General features: G+C 31.0%; 1 protein-coding gene across 2 annotated transcripts in view; it reads left to right on the top strand.

Annotated features, from left to right (window-relative positions):
* Positions 1-26,624, top strand: part of LOC129224437 (alpha-actinin) — a 106,133-nt gene that overhangs the window by 60,207 nt on the left and 19,302 nt on the right. Inside the window, exons 3-16 of one of the 2 annotated variants that reach the window (XM_054858890.1) lie at positions 2,699-2,933; positions 4,674-4,760; positions 5,601-5,688; positions 5,806-5,884; positions 7,441-7,522; positions 9,873-9,958; positions 12,618-12,710; positions 15,012-15,242; positions 17,805-17,881; positions 19,253-19,382; positions 20,171-20,262; positions 20,384-20,492; positions 20,713-20,775; positions 25,042-25,119. In XM_054858890.1, the coding sequence (XP_054714865.1) occupies positions 2,699-2,933; positions 4,674-4,760; positions 5,601-5,688; positions 5,806-5,884; positions 7,441-7,522; positions 9,873-9,958; positions 12,618-12,710; positions 15,012-15,242; positions 17,805-17,881; positions 19,253-19,382; positions 20,171-20,262; positions 20,384-20,492; positions 20,713-20,775; positions 25,042-25,119 (1,530 nt within the window). Of the gene's footprint in view, positions 1-2,698; positions 2,934-4,673; positions 4,761-5,600; positions 5,689-5,805; positions 5,885-7,440; positions 7,523-9,872; positions 9,959-10,024; positions 10,111-12,617; positions 12,711-15,011; positions 15,243-17,804; positions 17,882-19,252; positions 19,383-20,170; positions 20,263-20,383; positions 20,493-20,712; positions 20,776-25,041; positions 25,120-26,624 lie in introns of both variants that reach the window. The other variant, XM_054858892.1, reaches the window with a different exon arrangement.

Raw genomic sequence — 26,624 nt, forward strand, 5'->3', positions numbered from 1 at the left:
GGGGCGCTTTAAGGGCGATTTTGCTGAATAAGGGGCGATAAATTTGTGAGGGGCAAAAGGCGTAGGAGAGCGATGAGAAAAAAAAAAAAAAAGCCAATGTATATTGAAATTGAAACCGATTGTTAAGAGTTCAGACAAGGAATTACCAACGATTGGAATTACTATTCAAAAAATTAACAAATTAAAGTTTAGGAGCTTCCTGTTCACACCTCAGTTGAACCTTGAGCAAGTAGTTCATCATTCATCCGCAAGTTTATGAATTTTCTAATTTTAATTTTAAGCGTCAGTGTTTATATGTATTCTAAAAAAAAAAAAAAAATTATAAGTACCTCCAATGATCTTAGTTAAGTATTTCCCTTCAAATAATTATCAGTTCGTTTTGAAGAAGAAAAAAATCTAAAGGAAAAAAAAGGTACTTTTATTTATTTATTTATTTATTTTTTAAGTTTAAGAATGATTTGATAAAATTGCTTTTTCTATCACATATATTTTTCTCCAAATTGAAACTAAACATATGTTTTCAAGAATTGACGGTCACTAGTGCCAAGTTAAGTTTTTTTTTAATGAAGAAAGGGGATGGGGGGGGGGGATAATTGATGTCAATCAATCTCCAGAGGGTGGCGATGGGCTCAAAAAGGTCCAGAACCGCTGTTTAATAGCTTGTGTTAAGTATTTTTCAAAACCACTTTACACAACAGATGCTTTATGGTGCCAAAAAAAAAAAAAAAAAATCTGTAGGAATTAAGGAATGGAGCCGTTTGGCCCTAATATCCTGAGGTACTATGCCTTCAAGTTTTTTGCAAAATCATTTTTGTTCTCATAATTGTGGTTCAAGACATTTTACATTTCACAAAACCAGGCCAGTCATCTTAAATTATATCACGGGGGGGGGGGGGGGGGGGGGGGGGTATGCAATGCAAATTTTATCAAAAAACAACAAAAGGCATCCCACTTATAAATGAAAATGCATTAATTAATCAAAGCTACCTGGGAGGGGGCTCAGGATCTCTCCTGATCCCTTAAATGACAGCCCAGTGCAAAGCTAAAAGTTTGTACATGTGAACATCTATTTTTAATCTATAAAATTCTTTTAAGAAGTTTTAATGAATGTAAACAATTTAAATTTTGTATGTTCTCTTAGAGATATTTGCTGTTTTTTTTTTTTTTTTTTTTTATTATGATTATTTTTTAATAAAGGCAGTACAGTGAAACCTGTGTAAGTTGACCACTTGCGGTGCAGTATTTTGGCGGTCAACTTAGACAGGTGGTCAACTTATAAAGGGCGGTAATGTTTTTATTTTTTGTCATTTCTTGCACCATGTATTCATTTTTTTTGAGGAATTCACCCTTACTCTTTCTGTTCAACTTCACTTCCATTGTTTAACGTTATTGAAAGTGAAACAATAATTAAGTACTTTTGTTATTCTCCCCTTGTTTTTAACTATATTAGACAATGTAGCTTTAGAAATTCCATATATGCCAGCTAATTTTCTCTGGCTTTCTCCATTTTCAGTTACTTTTAATATTTCATACTTTTATTAATCTCAAGTTCCACTAACTTTCTTTTTGATGCCTTTTTATGTAAAACTTATAGCACAAAAAGCAACAAGCTTGACTCTCCCAGTTCATAAAGGCAAAATTAAAATGTCCTATCTCTTATTCCCTTGCACGAGAAACATGTAACTTTACTCATTACTCATTTGCAGGCCCAGATCTGCGAACTCGCAGTGCGAGGGGCCCGCGTCCTTAAAGGGGCTAATGGCCCTAGAAATTGAAGAAAAAATAGAAAAAAAAAACTAGCACTAAGGCTTATTCACTTTTCAAATAGACACTGCTGGCCACTAGGGAGGGTCCATACATATTTTGTTGCGGGAGGGGGGGGCAAAATGTATAGATCGGGCCTGCTCTTTTTAGCAGGCCCCGGGGCTGGATTGAATAAATTGAGAGACCTTTTAAAAATTCAGCAAGCTTTGCCTTTTCTGCTTTTAATTTTCAAGACATTTTTGCCTCTTATTGTATGAAACGAGTAATAATTTTACTTTGTATTCAATTCACATAATGCTAATAAAACATAACAGATTAAGTGCAAAGCACTGTTGTGTGTATACATTTAAACAAACTGGGACTGAAAAAAATGATTTTTGTCATGTGAATGGAGCCTTTTTGCTTTAGTCATTTGCTGACCTTCAGTAGCGAATTTACAAGTTTCTGTGCATTTTCGAACCCTTTTTGTATATCACACAACTATGTAAAACAGTTATCTTATGCGGGCCCCTAGCAATTGCAATCCTCCCCCCCTCCCACCCTTCCTTTCTGAAACAAATGTTTACAGATGATACTCTAATGCATCCAATTAGGTGTAATTCTTCACAAATTTAAGCAGTTATTTATTTTCAATTCAGGATTACTTTTAAGTAGCTTAATTTTTTAAAAGAGTTGATTAAACACCATAATCTTTTATCTTAATAAGGTCATTACCTTTTTGATTTTTTTTTTATATTTGCTGTTTTTTTAACCAATCTTGTTATAGTTACCATGAATGAGATCTAAAAAGATCCCCATCACTTGTTAATATCATGCACCCTAATCTGTCCAAGTTTTTACGAAGTTTACCTTTTTTCTTTTAGTACATTATATTTTAAAATGTACAAACTTTTTGCTATATTTTATGTAATTACTATTTTGAATTCTATTACAGACATTCACAGCATGGTGCAACTCACATTTACGAAAAGCTGGGACCCAAATTGAAAATATTGAAGAAGATTTCCGTAATGGGTTAAAGCTCATGCTACTTTTGGAGGTGATATCCAGTGAAACATTACCAAAGCCTGACAGGGGAAAGATGAGGTTTCATCACATTGCAAATGTCAACAAAGCATTAGATTTCATTGCCAGTAAAGGTGTCAAATTAGTTTCCATTGGTGCTGAAGGTTAGTTACATTTTCTAACTTTTAATTTTGAAATAGCTTGTAGAGTTTGTCCATGAGTTATTTTAATTGGAAATTATTCATTCAGTGCTCTTAATTTTTACAAATCCAAATGTGTGTATGTTCTTTTTTATTGATTTATTTATGTTCAGGAGGATCATTTATATCAATTTTTGATAAAAATTGTTTCCTCTTCATTAAAACTGCAATCAGGTCCATCATTTAAGGGCGTCAGGAGGGGCAATTGCCTTGGTCCTTATCTTTTAGAAACTAATGTATTTAAATTAATGTGGGTATGATTTTTGTAATTTTTTTGTTTTATGTACATTGAGTATATTATGCCTTCTGACCCCCCCCCCCCCCCCCAACCCAAACCCCAGAGAGAATTTTTGGTCAAAAATCTTTGTAATTATTTCTTAAATAGTAAAACTGCTTAGGTCTCATTTGACCTTTGCAGAAGAAGTTTCCAATGCAAAAGTTTAAATTAAAGAGTAGGTGGTTTTAGAATTATTCTGTTATTATCGTTTCAGTAAAATCCCTCTAATGCGGACACTAACGGGACAAATTTTTTTGTTTGCAATAGAGAGGTGTCCGCAGGACAGGGGTTAAATAACGTTAATTGCATTGGAACTGGGGAGTTAAAAATTGTCCGCATAAGAGGGGTGTCCGTTAGGAAGGGTCTGTATTCTTGTTATAATATTAAGACTGGCATTATATTGGAAAATGATAATGTTTCTTTTACGGAAGTGCCTTTTATGTTTATCACCCTCCTAGGGCCTACCTTTCCTTCAAATTTCCTCTACAGAAGTTTTATGTAAAAATAATTTTTGTACAATTACTGTCCAACCACGGATTGCATGAAATTTTCAAAGGTCCAGTTAAGACGAATCTATGTGAATAAGGGGGAAAAGTAAAAATTTGATGCTCGTATTCCGCTCATTTGAGTGAGACTCTGCTTCTGCAAAAGCTTACATTGGTAAAAAATAATAAATTTGTCCATTTCCGGAAGTAAAACGGGTTTTTGTCTTTCCATACAATCCGTGGTCAGACAGTATATATGAATTTAACCGCTTATCACACCTTCACAATCATTTCTTCATATCACTATCGCATCTGTGGAAAAAATTGTACAAAGAATCATGTTCTGATTGCAGAGACCCATATTATCTACAATTAACAACCAGAGTGTAATTAATATTTTAATATTTATATAATTTCCATGAGTAGTTTTCTGTTATTTTCTTTACTTCATTGTAAAACTAAAAAAATATTTTTTAAGCAAGACCCTGTACAAACTTTACCAATTGCAAGTGTCAAAGACCATTCTGGTAGTGATAGAACAGTTGTAACAAAATAAGGAAAGAAGAAATAAAAATTCCAAAATAAATTACAAGCTCCACCTTAACTATACAATGTTTTCTAGACTTCTGTAATATCTGAGTCGCATTGGATGCATCTTATAATTTGTACAGATGATTTCTTCTCCCAAACTGCTCACTTCTGATTTAAAATCACCTAAACATTTTCTTTCTTCACTTTGATCTTTAAAAATGATTAAAAATAAGTCTAAGGGTTACTTCTAATTAACTGTGTTTCATTAAATGCAGTTTCTTTCTTATGAATTCCTTTTCCTTATATTTAAGTGAATGTAGTACTTTGATTACATTTTAAAAAGTTGCTAATAACACTGAATTTTTATTTTATTTGCTTTATTAATTTTTATTTATTTACTTATTTTTTTAGAAATTGTTGATGGAAATGTCAAAATGACTCTTGGGCTTATATGGACCATTATTCTTAGGTTTGCAATTCAAGATATCTCAGTTGAAGGTATGTTGGTTGAAGTTAAGGTTAATTCATGTTTGAAAAATATTATACATTAAATAATTCTTAAAATAAAAAACTTTTATTCATGTGTGAATCATAAAGTGAAATTAGAATTCAATTAAAACTATTATTCATAATAAAAGACCTATGTAAATGTTAGAGGCTTGAAACAGCATTAATAGATGAACATGTTGCTACTTTGTTATTTGTTTTTTTATTTATTTACTTGATTAAATTAGTTCCTTAGTATTTGATGACTGTAATTTTTTTTATTGAGAAATTGTTTTTCAATTTCCTTAGACTTGGGTGAGATTTTCAAAATTTTATTTTCGGGCTCATTCGAAGTTAATTAGTCTAGTCAAAGTTTAATGACATTTAAATCACCTGAAAATTCTTATTTTAAATTTATATAGTCATTTCTTATAGAATACTTACATTACATATTAGAAATGAGTAAAGTATATCTTTACATAGTATAAAATAAAGTCTCCCAAAAACGATTTTTACCTTTATTTTTTAAAATCTTGATAAGAATTACAGTATCAGAAACTGAAAATATGTATGCATATTTCGAAATATTTTTTTTTCAGTAAAAAATGTTGTGATCGAATAATTTAATGTTATGATATGAATGTTTTCATAAAACTAGAAATTTTGTCTTTTGACTGGTTTCTGAAACAAACGATTCAAATCATTAAATAGTTAAAATGTTTTGACAGCCTTGCACCTTGCACAAGCTGCACATGTTTTAACAGAAGTATTCGATATAAATTTAATTAATCTTGTTATTTTTTTGCCAATTATGTTATATCAATGCTCACTTTATCTTATTTTTTTGTTCAGAAATGACAGCTAAAGAAGGTTTACTTCTATGGTGCCAAAGAAAAACACAACCATACAAAAATGTTAATGTACAGAATTTCCATCTTAGGTAAGTCATGTGTAGTTGTTCTTTTTTAAACTCTTTGTTCCAAAATAATAACCTTCCTTTTTTGTTTTATAATCTTGAAAACTTCATTAATTTTTTTTTTCTTTTCTTTTTTTTCAGTTGGAAAGATGGTTTGGCTTTCTGTGCTCTTATTCACAGGCATAGACCTGACTTATTAGATTACAGTAAATTGACAAAGGTAATGTGTAGTATGGCTATTTCATCATAGTTTTTATTTCTTTGATTTCATATTATCTAAATTCTTCCTACAACAGCCTAACCATTATTTTAAATTCTCGCTATCTATGTGTTACCCCTTCCTACCGCTTGTTTCAAATTCACAATTTCATGATCCCCTCTACCCCTCAAAGGGTGGCATCATTTGTGGACAGCCTCTCAGTACATAAGGCTTAATTTGCATGGAAGCTCAACTGCAGCACTTCTTTTTGATTTGACATGAATTTTTACATTTTTGACGGAGTTCAGTCTCTTTTCACATTAAAATATGTTCCATTAGAATTTTTTAAAATTTTATCATAGTGTTATTTTTTTAGAGCATTCTTCCTCAAACCTCTTGCACCCCTCCCTGCACTGGGGGATGCTATGCACCCCATTTAATTATTAAGTCCTACATGAAATGCTCGCCTTCGTAATTAATTTTGGTTTTTTTGTTTCTCTTTGCAGCAAGGGTGGATACAGAAATAATGCAATGATCCCAGAGAGTAAAATAAAGAGCGACTCCCCTCATACAATTTTTCCTAACTAAGTTCTCTTTAAGTTCTTTTAAATGCTTTTAAAAGATCCCTTAAGACCAAATAATCAACTTTAAAGCATAAATTATGCACTAATTTACTTCGAATGTGGATGTAAAATATCTTTTTCAACATTTTAAAGCTGTGAAGTATTATAATAATGAGCATTATTAGTTTGAAACATTGTTGTAAAGATAACACGAAGACTAGATTGTCAAGCAGAGAGATGACAATTTGTTACTGCATGCAGTTTCCATTAACATTATGGTTTTGCCAAGAAAGCACCGTGTGATTTCTTTCATTTTTCATTTCTTGTAAGCTGAAAAAGAAGTCCATAATATTAGCTTCCTTGATTGAAATGGCTCTTCTAGGTGCACTTTCACGTACTTTTTTTTGGTTTGATTACTGATTCAATGAAATAAGAATGAATGATGGATTGTGATATCATGTACTCTTCAATTTGATCCAAAACCTGTGAAATTAGTCAGCAAAATGTATTCTTTTGCTGACCTCTGACTCCAATGTACTCTTCTGGCAAAAAAGATTCTATTCAAATATGTTTTTTTTTTTTTTTTTTTTGTACTATATTTAAGAACATTTTTGTTTACGTTTTGGAAGAATTGGAAAGTCATTTAATGCGAAGGTTCAATTAATTTTATCCCTTAGGAAGGAGTTCAAGCCTCCCTGTGTTCCTCTCCCCACTTGAAATCCATTACTGCTTTGATGCTTTATTTTTATTGAATTTATCATACCATTCAGAAATAAAGTATAAGGTCTTCTATGTGTTAATAATTTTTATGCATTTGCATCTTTAAAAGCCCATTTGGGCTTTAAAATATTTTTATTTTCTGACGAAAAAATTTGATACTGGAACTATTTATGTTAGAAATGTTTTAAGTCTCAAATTGGTTTCTTTTCAAGTTTGTCATTGTGTTTATTTAATTTACCAATATCTTGTGCTGAATGTTAATTTCCTTGTAAATATCTATGTTTTTCTTCCTAGGACAACCCTATTCATAACTTAAATCTTGCCTTTGATGTTGCTGAGAAATATTTAAATATCCCAAGAATGTTAGATCCTGAAGGTAAGAAGGTTTTAAACATTTCATTGACCTTTAAAATGATCTTTTAAAGTTTCTTGATAATTTTGCATGTTCATTTCCTTCTTGATTTGTTTTAAAAAAATTTCCTCATTACTAAAATTTCTTTTTATTGGTTGACATTTAATCAGTGTGCTTTGTTTTAATATACTTTTTAACAAAAATACTTTTTTAATCATAATTGTTTTTTGAAAAATTGTATCTTTTATGTTACACATTTAATTGCTTGGAAAGTATCTGTTATGATTTATCTGTGCCTATTCCATACCCACAGGAGTTACTCTGATTGACAGTTATTACTGTAAACAAAATTACATTACATATTTAGATTTGTTTGTATAGTTTTTTGTTATTCAACATTTTTTAAAATTAACTATGCAAAAATATTAAGTTGGAATGTGCAATTAGCAGCATACAGGTTTTTTTTCTTGAATTAGTAATTGGACATTTGATCTACTCTTAAGTTTTTTGAACTGTTCAAACATAACCTTAAAATAATCAAATAACAATTCAATAATCAATTTCTCAACATGTTCTGCGTCAAAAATTCTTTCTGACAAAGGTCGTAAAGAACAAATCTGCGTGCTATATCAGGAGTTATGAAAAAGGCTCTATTTTTCCCATAGTATCTATTGCTATATTTTATTTGGGTTCTTTAGAATTGAGAAAAATCTTCAAACGAAAAAGTGAAATATGGATCTGGGTTGTCCTGGTTGTCTTTCAAGAAAGATAGAAACTTCGGTTCAAATTGTAATGTTCCCCCAAAGAGTTATTAGCATAACGGCTGAGGTGAAGCATTTTCTTCAAACTGATGAGCCTGCCTATATTAAAATTTTATTTTAAAATTTCCTTGAATTTCGTTTTGACTTGTAGTGATTTTTTTTAATGCTAAGCCATCCTTAAACTTTATCGCTTTTCATCAAATTATTTAACTTGAACTTTTTGCCCTTTGTTCTCTACTTTTATGACAAAATAAGCTAAAATGTGAGTGGAGAGTTGGACCTAATTTACATTGGAGCTCACATTAGCTCAGTTCCTATACTTCTTTTCAATTTTATGTTATTTTTTTCATATTAGACAAAATTCAGATTATTCAACTTTAAAACAAGTTTTGAAGACTTCTTGGGTCCCACACTTATTTCTTTAGTAATTATGCCCTGCTTGAGAAGGAAATAACAGTTGAAGATGTGTAATTGAAACATGTATGTTTCATTTTGATTTGCAAAAAAAATTTTAATTGGTGATATTTGGAGGAAAAAAAAAGTGATTTGCTTGTACAGTTATATCGACATTAAGTATATTATTGGCATCTTCTAGCCAACAAAGGAATCAAGTTGCAGGCTTCATAATGTACAAATTCTAAATACTCATGAGGGAATTGCTATTTCTTTCTCGGTTATTAGTTTGGGGTTTCTTTTAAATTTTCAATTAAATTTTATTTCGTTCAAATTTCTTCATGAAAAGCTGTTTCTAAGTAAAATCATATTTTTATTTGCTTGAAGCATGTAGAGTGCATATTAACCAGTTTGACTCCATAGTTAGCAAATAAAGTACCGAAGAAAAATGCATGAAAATTAGAGAGAAAGTGTCTGAACCCAGAGATTCATATAACCTATTAGGATTTTTTTGGTATTTTGTATTTTTAACTTTTTAAGACTACTACAATTAGAATTACCATAAACGTCAAAATTACATAGATACAGAAATGCACTTCTTTATAAATTGCTGATCTGCATATTTTCGTCAATGAATGTAAGGAAATATGAAGTAATGATTCAAAAATAATTTAAAATAGCTTATTAAAAATAATCAAAACCAGGTTGAATTATTATTTGGTTAAAATAGAGGGATTCAATTTTTTCTTCTGTTAGTAGCTTTAATTTACATAAATACCTTTTTGGCCAAGAAGCCTTGAATCTAAGACTATCCTAAATTAAAGTGAGATTCTTTATCACAACTTAGACTTAGTGATATTAATTAGTTATTTCAGCTGTCACTTCATGTTGCATAATATTTTAGTGATGCTTTTCTGCAATACATTAATTTTTGGCATGTGCTAATCTCATATAATTTATTCCATTACTTTTGAGTAGAAAATTTTGAAGAATGTCAGTACGCTTAGACTGAGAAGTTCTCTAGTTCTAACTAAAATAAAAAACAAGTTCAACCCCCAACATTTAGGTACAATTTTCGTTAAGTATCAACCTCTACCGGATCTTGATTGGGTTCAGATTTGCTAATTTCTCCCCGTAATTTCCCTGCATGGGAGTGGACCACTAACCGATCAATTTTTCAAATGTAGCAGTTGCATAAACAAGGTTATTACTTTCTCCAGACATGGTCAACACTCCCAAGCCCGACGAGCGTGCCGTCATGACTTATGTTTCTTGTTTCTATCATGCTTTCCAGGGGGCACAACAGGTAATGTTGTTGTGTTCTTTGTAGAAATTATTTTCTTTTGTTGTTATGTCTTACCCTTTTCCACAGACATCAACAATACACCCATGCCAGATGAGCGTGCTGTCATGACATATGTATCTTCATATTATCATACCTTCTCTGGTGCCAAGCAGGTATTGTATTGCAAGTATAAGAGTCTTTTACTATAGTATTCTACCACTTTTACTCGAAACTAGTGCAAAAATGAAGGAGGTATTTCAACGGCCTTCTGGGAGCACCTCATACTTCAATTTTCCAAAAATATGGTTTTCTGCCATCAGAAATATTCCTTGTATACTCTGTAAAAGTAGGGAAAGTTCATCATCACAAAAAGACAACATGTTATTTAAAATAAGAAATAAGAGCATTTAATTTCACACTATTGCAGATTGCTGCAGACATGTTTTTCAACATTATAAGGAATGCCTTTATCGCTGCAAACGAAATAAGCTTTTGGATTAAAAGACTTCGGCCAAAAGGAAAATGCAAACACAAAAGAAATACAAAAACCATTTTGTCAGATGTCTTTTCATTCATAAGCTCATTTCTTTTGCATTGATAAAGGCGTTCCTGGTCACACAGAAACATGGTCTGCTTTAATCTGTAATTTTGTGCAATTAAACTTAGATGCACTAAGGTATTTGTTCAACTTTTACGTTATCATTTATTGCTAAAAATTGCTAAAATTAATGCTCTATTAGCATTTGTAGCAATATGAATGGTTTGTCATCCTAAAGCTGCAAAAGTAGTATTTACAATGCAGCATTTTTTTTTTGTTTCAGAAATTAATTTTTTTGGATCTTGTAAAGTATCTGTAATAATCAGATAATGACTTGCTGTTTTATCAAGAGTTTTGCTTCTTTCTGAAAATTGAAGCTGAGTTTTGAGGTTTTCTCACTAGGCTGTATACTACAGATGTATTTAAATAGCATGAATGAATATATATATTCATGAATTCTATTTTTATTTAAGTTTTGATTTATATTTAAGATTTACTTTCGTACATGTAGTCAGTCTGTCCACCATTCAGTGAGACTAGGTGTGGATAGTTTTTTTTTTTTCAAATTAAAATTAATCAATCAGACACATGCATTTATTCGTACAAATTCCTAATCATTTAGCACAATGGATAAATTTATTGAAATTATAGTTCTATTTCTCTGGCATTTTATGAAATTTTTTTTCATTAATGTTTTTATAGTAAAAAGGTTTTTTATTGTTTAAAAAGTAAAATTAATTTTTTTAAAGCAAATGTCCTATGTTTTTATAAAACTGATATAAAATTTTGCAATATTTTTTCATCAAAAGATTTAAATCATGGTTTTAAAGTTTTACAATACTTACTGTTGAAAACTAAAATGCTTAAAAATATTTGCCATTTACATTTTAAATTTTTAAATTAATGGTGTTTGAAATCAAAATTTTCATGAAAATAGTTCACTCAATTAAAGTGATTTGTAAAAGTTTAATAATAAAGATTTCAAAACTCAAATTGTATGCACAGAGATTTTTGTTGTTTAAAACACAGAAAATAACATTTTTCATCAAAACTTTATTTTCATGAGTAATTAACTGTTTTAATGTGAGGCTCTTCTGTTTACATAGTTAATTTAACTACTCCAATTCTGCGATTGCTGTGAGTGAAAAGTTAAACATTTTTGTGGTTATGACATTTTGTTTGATTTAATTCAAGATGTTGATTCCTTTTTGTGCTGGTGTCTATATGTTCTAGTAGTCAAATGTTCTGATCACTTATTATTCTAGTTTCCCTCAACTACTAAATAGGACTCAATTTTTTGTACAGAAGCTCATTTTCTGACTTTCTATTTTATCATGAATTTTTATGTGACTGATGAAATTCAGACCTTATGCAAATACATTCTGAAGACTACAGAGCTTCCCCTTAATTCGTTTGAAATTAAACCCTGCTACATAGTATAATAGATGTTCAGCTAACTGAAACAAAATCTCCCACTATAATTTGGCAGCTATATTTTTGAAATTATTGCAACTTTTGATGCTAAAACATTTTTGAGGAATTAGACTGTAAAATATTTGATAATCTCTTATATGATAGAATTGTCTTTAAAAAAGAAGCTAATAGATGTTCACTAAATGGATCAAAAACTAATTTAAACAATTTTTATTTTGGAGACAATTTTGGTGAACGCTAACATTAAAAATGTTTGTAGTGATTGCTTATTTGATTTTTTTTTAATACAAAGCGTTATTTACATGTTGCTAAATGCATTTTGAAAACATTATTCTTGTATAAAATTTGATTAAAATAATGTTTTGTTTAATTTTTTTCTTTTTTTTTTTAAATGTTCTATGTCTTTAGTCATTTCATTCAAATAAACTTTAAAATCTACTTCATAAATACCGAATTCAATTTGTTTAAGACTTCAATCATTTTCCCCCAGTCACCGAGAAACTTATTTTTGATCGAAGTACTATTTTGATGTATTCTCTATGTTCAGCAATAGTCGAATTAACATATTATAATATGTTACATTTAAGTTCATGAATCTAGTTGTTTATGATCTCTTTATGTATTTATTGAGAAAAAAAGTTGTAATTATAAATATTTTATTGAACAGTATAAAAATCTTATGCTTTTATTTTCTTTTTGCACTGATAGGCAGAAACTGCTGCTAATCGTATTTGCAAAGTATTAAAAGTCAACCAAGAAAATGAAAGACTTATGGAAGAATATGAGAGGTTAGCTAGTGATGTAAGTACATGAAATAGTTGTGTCTGTATGTTTTGTTATGCTTATAAATGCGAAAAATAAATGGTTAAGTTTAAAAGGAAAAAATATTTTAGAATCCTTAAAATTTACTTAAAATTTCCAAAAACTTTACAAGTATGAAAACAAATCCTATTCAGTAGGGTAAAAACAAAGCAGAAAACTTCCCCTGACCTTCCTTCTTTGCATTGTGTAAATTATTTATTCTGTTGAATTAACATTGGTTTATACTTGTGAGTTCAAGTTACATGCCAGGTTGTCAGAATATTGTGGCGTAGTGAATGATTGTGTTACGCCTCAACCAGTAACAACAGTTTTTAAGGACTAAAAATTTATTTGAACTCTCTGGATTATATGCACACGCAAGTATTTACACTATTTACAGTCTTCTTCAAGAGAATGAACATATGTTATTTCTCAATAACCCTTTTTGCCTCAAACGGAGGACTTTAAGAAATGGTATGCAGTTCACACTTTACAACAGTAGCGGCACGACAACAGAGTCGTGCCTCTGGAACAGAGTTCCCAAATTTATAAAAAATTGCCCCGTACACCAGGTACGCGAGACCACAGGTATTTCACTCCGACTCCTTACCACGGAGTCCAGACGTCGTCTCCTCGATCCCCCAAAAAATCTTCTTGGCACCGTAACCTAACCAGAGGCGTGCCCTTGCCAATTTTAATTTTTTTAATTGGTGGACTTCTTGGTGCTGCGATCGTAGCTCAGACAGAAAGAGATTTGATTTGCTTGACCACAGGCACCAAAAAGTCTACACCCGCCCACTGCACTCGGCATCACGGCACAAGATCACACGCAACCGTGAATATTGGGCCTCAAAAGGTGCGACACCGCCAAAGGACCTTCCGGTATCCCAGCCTACTCACTACACAAACTGGACGGCGCGGACTGTCAATCTTGGTGACCTTCCAAGGTCGGCCAGCAGTGGAGACACATGTAAAGGAGCTCGTCACAATATTTAACCTGTAACAAGATATAGTATTATTGCTCATAAAAATATGATATGATTTCTGAAATATTTGTACTGTATAAATAACATTACTTATGTTAAAAATATTCTTCCTGTTCATCTTACAAAAGGAAACTAAAAATAATGAATTCTAATGCCTGGTGATACCAGTAAAGACAAATAGAATTTGATATAAATTTTTAATAAATTTGAGTCCTTTGCACCCCACAATTTTTCCTGGACTTTGTGGAAATACAGTAAAACCCCTCCTGACGGACACCCCTCTTATGCAGACAATTTTTAATTCCCCGATTCCAAGGTAAATAACATTATTAAACCCCTGTCCTGTGGACACCCCTCTGTTGCGGACAAAAAAATTTGTCCCGTTAGTGTCCGCATTAGAGGAGTTTTACATTATTTGGATTTATGGGGACTGTCTAGCCCTGCTAGACAATTTCAAGATAGTAACAACAACAACAAATAAATTTGAAAAAAGACATAAAATTATCAAATTGCTTAGATAATTTCATGTCCCTACAGAGCTCAGTAAAGTGCACCAAAGTTTAATTTTTGTGCATCAAAAGAGGCGATCCATGCCAAGTTAAGAAGCCTGTTGTAATACTTCTGCTTCCGATAGCCAGTTTTGATATTTGCTGAATCTTCTATTGCTATGTTGTTCCCAGTTGGATGCATTAAGGGTTAAAAAGATTTCATTGCATCATTTTTGCATTGAAGTTGTTTCATCATTAAGGATAAAATATTCCTTTCATATCCCTATGGCTTGCAATTATTAATACTCCTGTGTTTAAAAAAAAGTTTTAGTCGTGAAATTATTTCTCAATATATGTGACGTAAAACTGACATTTATAAGACCTTTTTTAATTGGGCCTGTTGCATTTAAAAAGTTAAAATGTTCTTAAATTTTAAATAAAAAAGAAGTAAGGAATTGAGGAGCAATAAAGAAGAATAAGACAAGAAAAATATGTAAGTAGTAGGCATTGTATAACAACACTTTTAGGCTTGCTTGTCTGAAATGTTAAGGATGTTAAAATGTTGCAGTAATTTTGTGTAATTTAAAGTAGTAAAATATATTCTTTAACATAGATTGTGCATTTTAAAGTTTTTGTTGAAATATAGCAAAACTAAGTTTAAATTGTCAAAATAATAAGATGTTATTAAATGTGTGTTATTCATTGTGTAAGACAAAATTTTGAAAATACTTGGTTGCATATCTGTTGCTTAAAGGAAAGTATTGCATGAAATTTCAAATTATTTTGATGTTAAAATATTTCTTAATTCTATGTTTTGTTTTTTAAAGCTTCTAGAATGGATTCGTAGAACAACACCCTGGCTGGAGAACAGAACCACTGACAATACACTAGTTGGAGTTCATAAAAAACTAGATGAATTTAGAAATTATCGCCGTGTTCATAAGCCACCACGTGTTGAACAGAAAGCTCGTTTAGAAACAAATTTTAACACTCTTCAAACGAAACTTCGTCTCAGTAACAGGCCTGCATATCTCCCTTCAGAAGGAAAAATGGTTTCTGTAAGTAATTTTCTCTCCAATGATTATTTATTTTTTAATCGAAATGAATTTTTGATTGGATTTTTTTTAAGAATCTGTTCTTGAAGATGGATAGATGGTTTTATATTAATGTCTGTTTTGAAAATTTTTATTATTAGTATTTTTAAGTATGTTTTAGTTTGAAGTTAAAAATGGATTGCCTGCATTCTTTCTTATTGCTTAAGCATACTTTAAATTCATTTTAAAAAATTTTATTTTGAAGTATGCTCAATTTTTCTCTAATTATGATTCATTTTTAAAATACCGTTAAGCACCGTTTATATGTTTCTCTTTTATACGTTTTTTCAGTTATAAGTTTTTTAACTGGGTCGCTGCAGATTCTAATATATATTAACATATACCTGTTATATGTTTTTCATTTATACGCTTTTTTCAGTCTCTCCAAAAACGTATACTTTTGCTAATTGTGTGGCACAAAAGAGTTGCATTTGTTCGAACATTAAAAGAAAATATTACAGTGTTAAGTTGCACAAATTTTCAGAGAATTCCATACACATGTTTTAGGGTTACAAGGAACCCCAAAACTAGGGTTTTCAATCCCGCACCGAATTCAGTCCCGTGGGATTTTGGGCTTGTAAGGAGTCGATCCCACGGGATTGACTTTATTCTTCTAAAAATTAAGCTTTTATGTCAAAGAGAAAAAAGTTGTGCTTTTTAGGAAGGACTACTTTTAATACCTGAATTAATAGTCTTCTTAAAACCCGTACAGCAATTGAAAAGCACTACAAAGTCAGATCCTAATTAGCAATTATCGTTTGGTAAGCAATAGTGTGACGCTCGTATGGGATGCTAAAGGATTTTTGCTCTAAAAATAATACGCTTGATGAAAGCACATGCTGCGGCCCCACTACAATTGGTTTTACTAAAATTAAATAATTGTGGACATTTAGAAAAAGACCTACGTTAAATTCATCACGTTCTGAAATAGATTTTTCTTTTCTTATGCTGGGTTTTGCTCAAGAATTACAAAAACAATGTCCGTTGGTTGTGTGTTTTGCTGCATCCAATTTAACTTGCATTGATTATACCCTTGTTGCTTTATTAACGTTGGTCATTATATCAGTGAATTTGATTCATTACAGCAAAGGGTGAACACTGCTAGATTTCAGCGTTTCATCAAGTCGCAGTCTCAGAAAAAGTGTTTGGATAACTTCGCTAATTTTACCTCTCACTTTAAAGATGAATTCTAAAACATGAGCTGATTAATTTACTGCACTGTCATGCGAGTCATTCTGTGTTTCATACAAGTTTCTGCTGCCCCTTTTAAAGTCATGCCGAATATATAGATAATATCAGATTTTTCATTGCTTTCTTCTTTAGAGTGCACTTTTTGTAATTTAAAAGTTTTGAGTGCATTACTAAAGCTTACAGAAGTTCTTCAACATTGCATTCAGGCTACTTCAGCGGGTTTTGGAACATATAATACACTTTCTCTATTAAAGCGTAGTTTACTGGATTTTAAATTTTAGTGATCGTTTTTGAAAATGCTAATCAGTTTTACTCTTATTCTCAATTGCTGAACGTATGAAAACGGAAACCTTGAATGAGTATACCAATTCATTCCCAGAAAAATACTCTATTTTTATTGTGTTCTTAATTAGTAAATCCATCGTTGGTCATATGAGACACAGTTTTCCTTGCTCTGCTTGCAGATATACGAGGAAGAAGGTTCACACTTCAGATGGTGCTTCTGAAAATAGTCGTTTTATGAGCGGCAAAAGCTAAAAACTCTTGAAAGGAAAAAAAAATGTGCAGGATTGGGAATCTTGGGGGATTGAGAGCAAAATTCCATGGGATCAATCCCGCTAAATATCCTGTGGGATTGGGATTTTGGTATTGGAAACCCTACCCAAAACATTTGTATGTACTTCTCTACAAATTTGTAATTTTATGTTGTAATATTTCCTTTTACTTTTCTGCGGAAAGGTATTTCTTCATTTCTTTGTTGTAAACATTGTTTTATTTGCGTTGGATTTCAGCTCCTCTATTTCTTAATCCCCCCCCCCCATTTTTTTTCCATTGAATTTTTACACTAAGAAAAATTTCAATCTGTTTACAATAGATAAGTGTAGGTCTAAACCTCCTACTTTCTTTTTAAAAAATTCAAAAGCATACCTTCACTCTTACTTTAATGTGAGAAAATTTTATTTGGATATTTTTTCTTCTTAATGCATTTATTATTCTTCAGTAAATCATTGCTTGATATTTAAAAAGAAAGGTTCATTTTTGCATATAATTTTAATTTTTAGTGTCATTTTATAACTTAACCAATTGTAACTGTTAACTAGTTGCACTACAAGGAATTATGAAAAATGTGTCAAATTATCTTTAAAAAATTTTGTGTAAATTTCTTTTTCGCTCAAAATTCACAATTCTATATTCTTTAAATTCCATTCTATATTATACTTTTTTTATCCTAAGTAACATTGATAATTAGATGTTTTTGACTGTATGATTCAGGCAATGCATCGAATAATATGTGAATACTGATTTATTTGGATTAATATATATTCTGTTTCTTAGGATATCGCCAATGCTTGGAAAGGTTTAGAAATGGCAGAAAAAGGATTTGAAGAATGGTTACTGTCAGAAATGATGAGGTTTGTATCAGAATGCTTTTTGCTTGTGATTAGTGCAAAAATATTTTTTGCCAAATACATTTTGGAATGCATTTTGTATATTTCTTCATACATATGATCAAGAAGGATTCAGTTGTTAAGAGGCAAACTTTTAAACACTTAAACTCAGTAATACTTTAACTAGCTTTTAGTATTTGCAAATATAAATAAGCAAAATTTCACATCTGTGAGTGCCACGGTTATTCTCAAATTTTAAATGCAAATATTGTCAGTTTTGATTTTATATGTTACTTTGTTGTAAAGTGGGTTCATACTTGGCAATAAGAACAAATCAGTAACTGTTTTAAAATTCGCAAAGAAATGTAGTTTATCAAGACCTGAGACCCTCACACTCATTTTGAAAAGGAAAGAAAAACACCAATTTTCGATGCTTTAAAATGAAAGAGAATGAAGGGAAGGGCAAGAAACGAGTTTTTGAACGTAAATGTGTGATCTTCTACTATAGTGTATGAGAAAATTTGTTTTCATGCACACAGTTTTTTTTTTTTTTTTTCACTTTTTTGTAAAGGTTTGGCATTAGCGATTATTGATAACTATTGCTTTTGCATTAAGTTAATACCAATTGAAATTTAAGTTATGAGTTCCTGCAGCCTTATTACAGTCTTGCATTAAACGATTTCTAGATTCCACCATCAACTATCCGGAAAATTCGAGAATTGCGGCGTTTCACACGCTTTTGCATCATCACTTCCGCTCTAAACGGTTTTAATTAAAGGCCATTCAATAAAATATTGCATTATAATGTGACAATATTCATTTCTTCAATTTTCAGTTGGAATAAAACACAAAAATTTCAAATTTACATGTGTACTTTTTAGTTCAAGAAAATATTCGGAAAAGTTTTCCCCTGCGTTAAAGACAACCCGTGGAAGTTCATTTTTGTAAACATTTTCCCGAGTTATAGATGAGTAATATGGTACTTATAAAGAAAACGCTCATTTTCTTTTAGGTATTTCAAAAAAAATGCTTAGTTTTTCAAAACTTGCCGAAAATGCGTATTTTTAAAAAATGGCGGGAAAATCGGCAAAAGGTTGCCGGTTTCCCGGCTTTTTGGTTCCCGGATAAAAGGTTCTGCACTGTAGTTTTAATTCGCAGAAAATTTGAGACTTTTGATTTTTTTTTAAGTTCAAAATGTTATATTAAAAAGAAAACTTGCTTCTTTTTTGTGTTTCGAGTCCATGCTCTAATATAATGATCCAAATGCAATGTTTCTTGTGTATAACATCTTCATGCCAACAATATGAACTATAATAGATGCAGAATAGTTTTAATGTCTTAAGAAAATTGATCTTTATGGACAAATTAAATTTCCGCATGCTTATATTTTCTTAGGTTAGAACGTTTAGATCATTTAGCACAAAAGTTCAAGCATAAAGCTGACATTCATGAAGACTGGACTCATGGCAAAGAAGAAATGCTTCAAAGTCAAGATTTTAGAAATTGCAAGTTGAATGAGCTTAAGGTATCATTTGTAAAACTTTTGAGATGTTCAATTTTGTTCATTAGTAATACTGTTTTATCCTCAGCACAGTTAAGTAGTTAAAGGTTCAATTTTAATGAACTGTGTTTTTGGTATTTGTGATTCTATTTTTGTAGTGAAGTTCATTAATATCCAATTTTAAATAATGTACAAGAGTTGTTTACCCTGATCTCTGGATAATCTGTATCAAATTTTGAGCCTTTTTAAAAATTATGTTCCCAGACCTAATTTTAAATTATGATAGCTAAAAACACAACTATAAGTACGCTGCACATTCAGTTTATTTTTGTCGATTAATGATGAAGCATTTTTGTGACTTTGCTCCATTCACATTCAAATGCCCCTTTTATTTAAAGCAAAAGAAAGTGAACCAATTCTTTGTTAAGAAACGATGAGATATTTTTTTGTTTTTTAAATTTGAATATTTTGTAAGTAATTCAATGCAATTTTGTTACAAAACCTGTTTTTTTTGGCATAGCGAGTGATAAGTCTGCACATTTAAAGTTGTTTTGTTCATTACCCATACTACCCAGTTTATCTGGTTTGTCTGGTTCCAGATGGTCGAGAGAAACGAGGTTGTACTGTACATTTTTGTACTGTACAAAAGATATAGTGTCAATGAAGATTTACTTTGAGTCTCAGTCTAATGCAAAATGGGTAATGAATATAATTATGGGGGGGGGGGGCATGACTAGTTAAATCTAAGAACATAAAATCAACTTCCCATAAATTTTTAATTCATGATCATTTACTTATTTGTTTTTCTACAGGCTTTAAAGAAGAAGCATGAAGCTTTTGAGAGTGATTTAGCTGCTCACCAAGATAGAGTAGAACAAATTGCTGCTATTGCTCAAGAATTAAAGTAATGTATTTTAAAAAGTCAAAAATGTGTATTTGTTTCATGTTTTGAATTTTAAAAAGTATATTACTATTTTTTGCAAAAATATTCTGAGGCATTAATAATTTGGTTTTTTGTTTGTTAGCGCTTTGGACTATCATGATGCTGCATCTGTTAATGCTAGATGCCAAAGGATATGTGATCAATGGGACAGGCTTGGAACACTTACCCAAAAGCGACGAAGTGCTCTTGAGGTATATTTTTATTTTAAAATTATTTTTCAACTAAAAATAAAATTCTAGAATTTTAATAAAATGTATGCAATTAACATTTAGAGGGGGAAAAATTGTATTGAGTCATGTTTGTAAATATTTCACAGAATTTTGTTTGTGAGTTTATTAATGAGCAAATAAGTTTTATTCAGTGACTAAAATCATTCAAATATGAACCAAAATTGTTGATAATTTATTTCAGGAAGCTGAGAGAGTTCTTGAAAAAATTGACACTCTACATCTTGAATTTGCCAAACGTGCAGCAGTGAGTATTGTTTCTGAAAATGTTTCCATTATTTCTTAAAAGTTCTCAAACTGGTATTAGCTATTAGTACCCATTTCATAGCAGTAATAATATTTGTGCATGTGAAAAAAAAAGTATGCCAATGAAAATTACGCATCAGGAAATTTGGGAGGTTTAAGCAGCTTACCAGATTAAAAACAATTTGCAACATCACTTAAAATTGTTTAGAGTAATGAAATTAAAACTCTTAAAATAGTTACAAAATCTACCCAGTACTTGGGTAGGGTTACTTGTAAGTAAAATCATTCTGTACAGTTTAGCAATTTGTCATGGTCAAATGTGAGAGCTACTCATGTCATAATTTCTTCTGCACTTCTTATCTCTTGCACCTTGTTTTTATCTGCGTGTCAAACAGGCTGACAAATTCGCAAGAACTTCACATATCTTAAGATAGGAATGTGACCAATTCTTCTCCAAAGATCCTTGCGTAATGCCAAAGGATTTCTGTAAAAGTTGTTTCTCTGCGTGTGTGATGCCAATGCGGGAAAAACAACAAAACCTTTCATTACACCAGTAGTCCCAAACATTTTTGTACCTAAGAGCACATTTTAGAATACCTGCCTGACAGAGGGCAAAGTTTTTTTTTCATACATATACCATATACATAATGTATAAAAAAGATAGTTTTAAAAATGTTATTTACACTTTACATGTTTTATTAATATGTATAAAATAAATAATTACAGTTGGATCCCGATTTAACAAACCTTGACTAAAATGAAGGCAAAACCCTTATTTACTGAACCCTGAAATAACGAATTATTTTAACAGCCAAAAAAAAAAAATCTTTTGTTAATTTGAGTTAGGAAATATTGGATTGTTTTCTAAATGTTACATCCATAAAAGACTATTTTTTTTTTTTTGGAATTGGCAATTTTTGACAGGCGAGGGAGAGGGGACAACCAAATGAAACGATAGTGAAACTCCCATTAAAACTGTTACTTTTTAAAGCCTGGAAGCTGTAAAAACATATCTCATGCTGCAGGCTGCAAATTACATAGTATTTTCATCTCTCCATAAAGTCGAAAGAGAACTATTTCGAGTCAAGTGTCAAGGAAATTGTCACATCAATTACTCAGTAGTTTAAAATTTCAAATTGACTTGTGTGCAATAAGTCGAGAAATGCTGAATAAAATGTGAATATTTTCTAATTATGGATATTTTTGCACAGTTGCTTATTAGAGTAGGTGCAGTTTTTTCAGTAGTAGTAGGTTCAGTTTTTTTAAATTTTTTTCGCACACCTATTTAACATCATACAAGTTTAGGTCCCGATGAATTCGTTAAATCAGGGTCCGACTGTACTTAATAAAGAGTACTAAATCTACATAGTCTAAAATAAAAAATATGCATAAATTTCAAAGTCAATCTGATTTTTTAATTACATTTCATTGTTTTGTTTTGGAGAAGAATGATTTTACTGGTTGTAAACATATGTCAAAATGCTCATCTGTGCGTTGTCATTTGCCCGGCTTTGCCCGGTCTACCATGAAAATAACCATTGTGTCAAGTGAAGTATATTCAATAACCAGGCCCAAATGAAAGAAAAAAAAACATCATGCAAAATTTCCCCTCCAAGCAATGACAACAGATATTAAAATACTTTTAAGAAATTAAAATAAAATGAGAACGATGGATTTAAAAAGCGTAACCATGGAAACACAAAATAAAATAAGTTTAAGAATTGAAAATCAGAAAGATGGAAATAAACAATAGATTCAAAAAGCATTACGTTGAAATGCAAAATAAAATGGTTAAAAACTTGAATAGAGAACAGATTTTTAAACTTCATTTAATTTGTTGTAACTTTTTTCCTAATGGAGATAGAGGGTTAAGCTTTCGACCATAGGTCGTGTTAGATCTGGAGTAAAAAACAGGGTTTGTACGGGTCATGAAAATCCTGGAAAGTCATGGAAAAATAATAAACAAATTTCAGACTTGGAAAAGTCATGGAAAATTAATATTTTCATAAAAGTCATGGAAATTTATTTCAAGTCATGGAAAAATGTCTTGGGCAGTAAGAAAGCAACAACTGCTAAAAAAGCGCTAGAAATATTGAGTGATTTAGTAATATTGCATGTAAATTGAACGATCGCAAAAACAAATCAGAGTTTTGGAAGCCAATTTTATCCGCTTCTGTAACAGCCGCTCACCTTTTTTTGTGATGTGATTTTACTACTGGGGCATTACTAATTTTGAATCCACCATTATTTTCAGTTCTTCTTATGTTTTATATTCTGTAGTAGTGGACTCGTACTTTCTTGATTTTGCCACGCCCCCTCAAAAAGTATAATTTAATTGCATCCGAGTTTGTTTCAACTACTTGTAAAAAGTTCATTATTAAATTTATAAGAGTTTATCTTGATATGTTGAAGGTTTTAAAATGAAGACTTTAGTCAGGCAATAGAACATAGAAATAGGGGAATTCTAATACTCTTAAACAGTAGTGCCCAACATATATCTCGCAAAACTGATCCTTTTAGCAGCTGAAATATCTGGTTTGGAAAAATGAATTTACAGTAAAATGTGACTTGAATGAACGAATATGCTCTCAAGTTACATGAATGATTAGATGCACTATTGACGTCAAAGGGCAATGTTTTAATGAAGTAAATTTATTATTTTAAACTTATTCAACTTTCATCCCATTCATTACTATTCTGCCCTATTTATTAAATATTTATTAGACATTTGAACATCAGTGTATTGCATTCATTATATTTTTATTTTACTTGAATTTATGTGATGAAGAAAAATAAGAATAATTTATTACTTTCAGCAATATGCACTGATATTTTTTCAGTCACAAGTGCTCTAATGAGGTAGTGGCACTCATGTAAAAGATTTTCTAATGCCCATTTCCGAAAAAATTGGCAAGTTTGACATAAAATAGTACTATTCTCTTCATTTAACAAGGTCATGAAAATTTTTATGAAGTCATGAAAAAGTCATGGAATTTTTTAAATCCAAATTGAGTATGAACCCCGAAAAAAAAGCTGCTCTTTCCAATGGTGTCAAAAAGAAAACGGACAAATCCCTTACTTTTTATTGATAGATTTAATGAAGAAAGGAGTGCCTAAATTTCAGCTAAGCCTAATTAATTGGAGCTAAAAACGCAAATAACTCACGCCTTAATTAAGTTAGAGCATTGACACTAATTGCATAGAACGGGGAAAATTCTACCCTTTCCAACGATATGTAAAATTAATATGTGCAAATAATTTTTTGCCCTCCATATTTAGGAATTTATGTGAAAATTGGGCCTAAATTGGAATAAAAAAGAACTAATCGGCGAATTTTTTTGGAACCGGTCTGTAAACCTTTCTAGTGCTGAAAGAAAGATACTGTGAAAATTTCAGCTAAATCGGCCGGGTAGTTCTTGAGTTTTGTGCGTTCAAACACACAGATGCTTTTTGGAGACTTCATTTTATACTATGTAGAGATGCTATGATTCAATATGATATTCACTGTCAAAAATTATTCTTCACACAAGTAAATGGAATACTGAAACGATTTTATATTCTTAATTTGTATCTCTCACATATTTTTCATAACATTTTATTTGGAATTTTAATCCTGGGAAATATCCAAAATTTCTATGCCTCCAGTTTTTCTGTTCTTATGGAACAAGCTTAAAAACAAATGCTTTTATTTGTTTTGTATGCAGTTTCTAAACCTGTGGGGTTAATGATTAAAAATGAAAAAAACTTTTGCAGAATGTTTTATTGGAAACTGAACAATGTTTATCCTGGCTCCAGTAGAAGGATTGGCAGCGCTATTGTGCCAGCTGCCATACGGTTTGGAGACCCCTACATTACATTACTCGGGAGTTTCGGAGGACACTTTTTTTTTTTTAATAAATGTATTTTGCTTGTAAAAAAATGTTGGCTTTTATTCTTTCAAGCAAACTTCAGACATTTTAACTGGAGAAAGAGCAAAATTTGGAATAAATGGAGTTAATTTCCATAAAGGTTACAGTTTTTTTTAATGTGCTCCAATAACAAATGTTGATGTTGACTAGAGTTTTTAAGAAGTAAAGAAATTGCTTTTGGACAACAGGTTCTCAACCTGGGGGGCATGCTGTACTAGGGGGGCATAGAAAAGTTTCAAGGGAGGCGTGAGTATAAAAATACAAAAACAAACTAAAACTGACAGTGATTTACTTTATTTTGTGGTCACATGTTAATATTAAATAACATTATCAGCTCTCAAAGATTTTTATTCTTACAGCCCTTCAATAACTGGTTGGATGGCGCAAGAGAAGATTTGGTTGACATGTTTATCGTTCACACGATGGAAGAAATTCAGGTATATTTGTTGTTTATTCAATACTAGCTGCGTTGCTTGGCTTTGCTCGGTCTACCTTAAAAACTAGTATGTTGTGGCCATCACGAAACTTTCTTCTATATATATATATATATTTTTTTTTTCTGATCCCTCCCCATGCTTGATGAGAAAGCAATATTCCCAACAAAGAAAAAATTACACATGCAAAATCTTGACGACCATCCCAATGTCTGAATTATTGCAAAAGCAAAGCAAAGAGCGAAAATTGAAAGTTATTTTAAAAGCCTTGCATGAATTAATTACAAATATTTTATTTGTTAACAAACATAAGATGGCAACAGTTAAAAATTTTAAATCATTGAGTAATATTTCCGATCATTTCCATACAATTAAAATCACAAGAAATATGCAGACGACAATCTATTGCGATTTATCTTTCTTATTGTTGCATTAGTAAAGCTATTTTTATTCGCAAAAAAAAAAAAAATCAACACCTGTTGGAGCGATTGGCGTCAAAATTGAACCGAAGCCTGTTCACATATGGATTCACATATATTCCAAATTTCAACCAGAACGTAGCATTACTTCTTGAGATAGGGGATGGAAAAAAAGAACGGGTGATTGCGCTACCCACTTTTTAACTGTTGACACCAAAATAAAATCAGCTCTTATACCCACTAAGGGCTACTTGCCGATAATTTCTTTTTTCATTCCGTTCATTATTTCTTGAGATACAGCAGTCACAATTGACGACAAAAAACGTTCTATAGCTCAACCCCCGTTTGAGTTATTGACACCAAAATTGAATCAGCACCTGTTCCTGTTAATGGCAACATATGGACCAAATTTTGTTTGATTCCGCCAGTTACTTCCTGAGAAATAGCAAGCACGCTCAACTCAAAAAACATCCCATTGCTCCACCCCCCTTGGAGGAATTTGCGCCAAAAATCAATGGGCACAAGTTCACATAGCGGCACATATGTGTACCAAATTTCGTTCTATTTCATGCGGTAGTTTTTGCTGTAGAGCGGCCACAAAAAACTGGTCACACACAGACGTGACACATACACACCAGGGTTGGCTTTTTGCCGGCAGAAACTGGTTATAACCGGTAAAAACTGGCAGAAACTGGTAGAAACTGGCAAAAACTAGAAAACGTTTTTACTAGCTCTAGTAATTACTTAATGACAGGCAATTAAGTAAAATGAAAAATATAACTGCCGTTCGTCATTGCAAAAACTTAATATAATAGTTATTTAATAATTAGTGTAAAAATATGTTAAATAACAAGACTGACATTTCCAAAGCAAAGTAAAATTTATCATAGTTGAAATTGCTATGTGTTAGAAATTTTAGCCTTGTAATGTTGTAAGTAACAAATTTTTCAGTTTGTTGTTTATAATTATTTTGTTTGCGTTTAATATAAAGTGTAATATATATATCAAATATTTAAATAAATACAAATTTATTTCATTAAACTCTAAAATACAAGAACTTGTCATTTTACCCTTAATATAACTGAATAA

The sequence above is a fragment of the Uloborus diversus genome, chromosome 6 (genome assembly GCF_026930045.1).
Source record: "Uloborus diversus isolate 005 chromosome 6, Udiv.v.3.1, whole genome shotgun sequence".
Classification (NCBI taxonomy): domain Eukaryota; kingdom Metazoa; phylum Arthropoda; class Arachnida; order Araneae; family Uloboridae; genus Uloborus; species Uloborus diversus.